The sequence below is a fragment of the Clinocottus analis genome, unplaced genomic scaffold, assembly GCF_023055335.1.
Source record: "Clinocottus analis isolate CAN_PGR_092001 unplaced genomic scaffold, fCliAna1.0.p SCAF_11, whole genome shotgun sequence".
Taxonomy (NCBI): Eukaryota; Metazoa; Chordata; class Actinopteri; order Perciformes; family Cottidae; genus Clinocottus; species Clinocottus analis.
In genome coordinates, this window is record NW_027175832.1 from 6,226,711 (window position 1) to 6,232,804 (window position 6,094).

The 6,094-nt window shown below is 39.3% G+C and overlaps 1 protein-coding gene across 1 annotated transcript; it reads right to left on the bottom strand.

Moving 5' to 3' along the window:
• Positions 1–286: 286 nt before the first annotated feature.
• LOC137781449 (cathepsin Z) lies at positions 287–3,986 on the bottom strand. Its single transcript, XM_068570216.1, has 6 exons — positions 3,826–3,986; positions 2,237–2,400; positions 1,845–2,024; positions 1,472–1,622; positions 609–774; positions 287–425 (listed from the first exon to the last, which is right to left on the bottom strand). The coding sequence occupies exons 1-6, from the start codon at positions 3,954–3,956 to the stop codon at positions 312–314; spliced, it is 906 nt and encodes a 301-aa protein (XP_068426317.1). The 5' UTR covers positions 3,957–3,986; the 3' UTR covers positions 287–311.
• Between the last annotated feature and the right edge of the window lie 2,108 nt (positions 3,987–6,094).

Here is a 6,094-nt window from a genome sequence, read left to right on the forward strand (position 1 = left end):
TCAGCTTGTAAATGAGAGTTAGAGTTAGATGAGAAGACACTATGTGGGGCAAACAAGTAGCTGGAGCCAAAGGTACACAATCCTTAAAAACAAAATCACTATTTAACAAGTTCCCTTGAATTGAACTAATTCAACCAGCTGAGACTCCAGGAAGTTACTGCTCCTATTCAAGACATTTTGGCAAATATCCCCTCTAACAAACACAATATTTTCCTAAAGAATACCTTTCAATTGATACAAACTAGTTTCAATGTCTAAAAAAACACAGAGTCATGACAAAACTAAAGCCTTTCCATCACTTTAATAAGACACTATATCACCACAGGGTCTCCATATGCACAGTGCTTCTCAATACCAAGGTTGAACCAATTTCCTTTTCCTCCTTTATAGGCACTGGTGACTATTCTTGCCCAGCCGTGTTCTCCCTGAAAACAAAACATGTGTTTTTATTCTGCATGCAGGAAAGCAAAGTCAATGACACCACTGGGTCGCAACTTAAAAGATAAGAGAGTGAAGTCATGACTTTGAAAGTAGTGAGGTGTGCACATTTTAGCTGCAGGGCTGATTCATGTCAGACTGAAAGCAGAAAGAGAGAGAGAGAGACCAACCCAAAACTCTCCCCAGGAGTTCCTGACGATCCAGTACTCGGTCTCATCCTCGGCCACGCCCCAACCAGCCACAGAGACAATGTGATTTGGCAAAGACAGCGGGTGAAACTCGGAGAAGATCCCTCCAGTGTATTCCTCCAGGCCGTCGGTGGCCATCAGGGCACAACTGAAAGACAGAGTGGAGAGTTTCTCAAGTCTGAATCTTTTTTTCGTGGAAAGGGCAGTGCTTTCGGGCTGTAAAAGCAGCAGTAAATATTGCTCTAGTTAAATTAAATGTGTCTCAGGCAGTGTGGGAACTTTGAGTGTCACATGCAGTTTTCTGATCGAAATTACTTGCAGTCAGATGTTGTTTTCAACACATACTGACGCTCATATTTCATGAAAAAGTTGTTTTAACTCAATCTGCAGGTATTAGAAAAGAATATTTATAAGACCTTGTTCATACAGCATGGATTTTCTTTAAAGACTAAATAAAGCTGTCAAAGCCAGAACTTTACTGAAGTAATAACAGCTCGTGAAAGATATTAAGTTATAAATGGACAGATTATGGAAAATAAGGCAATTGTTGGGTGATGTAAGTCTAAGTTGTGTTTATTAATAAATTGGATACATGGTGAAAAATGTGTCTGAATGTTAGATACAAGATGAATAGTTCACTGTATTTTGAAGACGAATGCAAGTGAAATAAAGTTATACTCCTGCTGCTGCTTTTCTCAGTTTTTAAATGATAAAATATGTATCTAAAAATAAAAACGTCACTATGATGAAGAATCGCTGTGAAAAGTTCGAGCTGAATCACTTCACACAGAGTGTGTAGGTGGATGGATAATTAGGAAATGACTGGGGAGGATGACTTACTCTACCTGATGGGCCCATTGGTGTAAATTTCCGCTTTTATCTTGTTTCTCCCAGAAACTTTTCCATAGTCGCCCACTTTCCAAATAGTGTAGTTCTTCACGATGGCACAGGATTGGAAGAAGGAGCAGGTGCCACACTGGTTGAACTGCTCACACTCTAAAACAAATGACATGATCTATAATGATTCACAGCGCCGTGCAACGCGTACCCTGCAATTTCATTTCATTTCCATGAAGATACATTTTTTATTTCCAGTATACTGTTACAATGTGATGTAAAAAGCAAAATCGCAAATGTGTTTAGACCAGGGTGTCCACATACTTCTGACCATATAGTGTAAATTCAACATGGTAAGATAGAAATTGTATATTTCTATACTTTGGTTTTTGGCTTGGTAGTTGTTGCAGGTTTCATCAGGAATGCCTCTCTCGTGTGCGTAGGCGTAGACTTTCATGTGATCTCCTCCGTAACAAGAGCCCGCCCCCCCACAGTCTATCACGTTCTGGACTGACAGGTAGGCCGACGGCCACGCCCCTCCGCGCTTCACGTTGATACGGTCTTGGAGAAAAGAGCGACAATGACAAACGGTAAAGTTTAGTCAAAGGATCAAAGGATGCTTTCACTTGGGTGGGCGATTAGAAATTGCTTAATATAGCGCATCACAATATGCATACTGTATATAACATTTTTTACATCAATCCCAATTTCTGTCTATCCCTCTATTACCATCTTGTCTTATCTCCTCCCTCCTCAACCCCCCACTTGATTACCAGCGAGTGCACTGGTGGCTCCCATGGCCCAGCAGGATCCACAGTACTGGGGGATGTGCTGGTTCCGTGTGACGCTCACATAATTCTTTCCCTCGATGTTCCTCCAGTCCCAGGACGGAGGAAGGTCCGACACCTTCACATACTCATGTGGGCGGGGCCGTGTCCTGAAATAAGTCAAAATGATGAGGCTCATATCCAGTTATCCAGTGATCTTGTAGGATATAGACACATCGATGCATTTGTGATGTAGAAACATATGATAACGCAGAAAAGTCATGTTTCAATTAGACATTTATGATGCCCCTCCCACTTTCTTAGAGGCTGTTTCAGCAGAGGAGGGTCGTTAGCTTGATTAAGCCCACCTGGGCCTTTTGGTTGTGCACCTTGATTGTGTTAGTTTTAAGTGTAACCATGCATGGATTTCCTCCTGGTCACATTCCCTGAGTCAGTTTGTGACAAATGGGGCCTGGTCCCGGATGCCAACCCATTTGGTCAGATTAAATGTAGCCTTAATGTGACAAATGAGGCTTGCTTATTGGCACTAATTTGTTTTTTTTTAAATACTTTTTGTGGTCTGTCAGCGTTCTTTTCAGTACAGATTTAAATGCATCAGGTATTTAGCATGGTGACAGATTTTTGGGAACAGGATTTTTGTTTGGTTACTTTTGTGGAGTTAATTTCTGTTTGAAGGGAGCAGCATACTCGGTGAGTATGGACACATCTTGGTTGGTAGATCCCATGCATTCAGCCAGCACTGGTTGTTTTTTCTTTACTGCATGCCGCCAGCTTCTGATTGTCTTTTGGTGGAATGGGTTCACAAGTGTCCTCCACCAGGGACGAGGGTTGGAACCAGCTGGATGGGAACCTGTGTTCTGTGTGAGCTTTCATTTTTAGTCGTAGTGGTTCCTGTACTTGTTGTACATACAGTGACTGCTTGAAAAAAGTGAATAAGAACCTGTTGGTCTGGTCTTGTGTTAACTTGCTCTGAAGTGTCAAGATGCTTGTGTTAATTGTAATGTTTGGTTTCTGCATTGTATTCTTTAAATGACTTGCTAGTGAGCATTTTGTTTAGATCATTTGTAATTTTGTATTTGTACAATGTTTCACTCTCACCTGTGAAACAGTTCTGTGTTGGTCCTGTTTTTTTTATTTTTAGGGAAATACTTTGAAAGTGAAACTATCCTTTTAATTTGTTTTTTTTTTTCATTTCACCATATTCTCAAAGTTGCTCCCCTGGTTTCAAGGCTGCTGAGTTAACAAGATGTACCTCCAAATGTAGCATACCATGTAAAGTACTCGAGTACAAGCTGCTTGGTAACGTTACTCCTTGAGTAACGTAAAGTAGTTACTAACAGATTAGTGACGTAAGAGTTACGTTACATTTTTCCAGATGACTAATGTTGCTTTACTATAAACTCACCACTGTATGCTGGCAAATACTTCAGGAAGACTACAACGGAACGCGTGCACTTACTGAAAGTACTATCCAAACGGCAGGAACATAAAGTAACTGGCGGTAACGGGTCGGTGTCTGACGGTGCACATTAACAGTCAGTCAGAAGGAAAAAGTACATTTTCTCGCCACTTACTTGACAGAGTCGGGTCTGTCGTCGGTGATGGGTTTATAACACGACTCTGCTGTAAGTCTGGAGGAGCTGATTTGCAAATAAAATGACGCTAAGCAAAACAGCAGTGATGCGTTTGTTGTTGTAGACGCCATGTTGGATCTCCCTTAATGCCTTCACGTGACGGGCACACATCGCCCCCTGTCGGCAGCGCGGACAACCTGCACGTCATAGTGGCGGTAAATGTCATAATAGATGTGGGACAGAACTTATTTTCGAAACTGTGTTGAACAAGTTCACAGAGCTTTACTTGTGTAAAAGTAGCAAAGCTGTTGTAGAAATGCTTTTAGTTTAAGTACTAATCCTGCATTTAAAGTGTAACTAGAAAACAGGCTTTAGCATCATACTATACTTAAATTACAAACATATGCCTTGTGCAGAGTTTTTACTTGTAGAAAACAACTTTATACATGACTGTGCGTTATTAGGTCTTATAATAATACAACATACATTATTTCATGGTTGCATTTTTATTCATATTTATTGACTAAAGCTGTCAAATGCATGTACTGAAGGTGTATAAAGCAGCATATAATGGAAACTTAATTTCCATTTTCATGTACTTTAAAAAAAACAACCCATTGTACTTCAGTACAGTAACCTATAGTTGAGCATATGTACATGGTCACTTTCCAACTTTGACAGATCAGGAACAATTCAGTAGACCACAGAAGTCTGCACAAACCTTAATGACCTATTAGCCGCAGGCCTATAACTAAAATGTATAAAACTGAAATAGTAATGAAAACATCAATTGTCCTTCACATTGTGCAAGTGAAGACTGTCAGTTTACGGCGAGAACTTTCAAACTAGAACGCTTGTCCATTCTGGAATTAAATTTTTTCTTGATAAAGATAGTTTGCCAGCTGACTCCATTGTGCTTTTCACCACACTGATCAATAAAGTCATCTGAATAAAAACAGCTGTTGGAGTGTTGCAGGTTTTGCAGGATCAGCAGGAAACTTTTAGATAACACACTCAGTTTCCAGTTACAATCACATTAAACCTAATGCGGCTGTTTGGTTTTAAAGGATATTTTGATGCTCTTAACACGGTTAGTATATCACGGGATGAGGCTCAACTTCAATCACGGGCTGTTTTTGTGAAAGGGAAGCACTATTGTTTGTGCTTTTAATGATTCGACTTGAATCAGATTAGATGTGCATTAGGCACCTAATGAACCTTCAGCAGAAGCACAAGATAAATCACCAGTTATTTGTTGTGTGATCCATATTCAGATTGTGATGCTGAGCAGCTCATGTAAAAGCTGTTCAGCAGTGAGAGGAAATGAGGTGCATGCGTTGATGTTAATGTGAGCTTAAGAACATTTAAGAACATTGGCTTTAAAAATGAATTAGCTGCTTCCTGCTGGGCCCCAAAAAAGGTTGAACGGGTCTGAAGGCAAATGGCAAAACTAAAAGTGACGGTATAGTTTTACAGATCATTATCTTTATTATCTTTATTATTAGCAGATGCCACTCTGCTTGTACAATTATTTATTTATTTATTTTTAGCTTTCAATACATTTCTGGGCCGGTTTTGTTAAATTTTGTTTCTATTATTTACATTGTTGGTCTAACGATGAGGAATTATACTGAGAAGCTCAAAAGTTATTATTCAGGGAGGAAATTGATCATAGAAGGAAAGGAAATTGTTGTGTATGTACTCTAAATACATGTATTTTGCAGCTTATTCAATAAATAGCTTTACTTCAATAATGTTTGCAGATACATATTTTACACATAGTTTGATCAGTTCATAAAATAATGCAGATACTATTTAACACTGTTAAAAATATTCTTTACGCATCAGTGCAACAACCATAATGATGTCGTATATATCTGAATAGGAAGTTTATTTGTTAACCTTTATACTGTGTTATTGGCCTTTTTAAAAAGTGAGTGAACACTTTGAGGTTCTAAGTATTTCTTTACGGTTCTTTCCAGCTCCACATGTAACCCACACAGCTGAAAACAATGTATGCAGGGAAATTTTGAAAGTATTTCTTATAAATGTAGGAAGTCATTGGTTGCAGTACAAGCCGCTGAGAGCGGCTGAGGTAAAGTAGGTCAATATAAACCGCACTTCATCACAGAGCAAATACAAAAAAATGACTCTGAACATCAGAAAATGATGATATATGTGACAGTGCGGACGGGGAGGTTGAGCGTTCCCAGAAGGAGTCGCTAACCTCAAATAATTTATTAGTCTGCATTTAAAGCTTCTGGAAGCG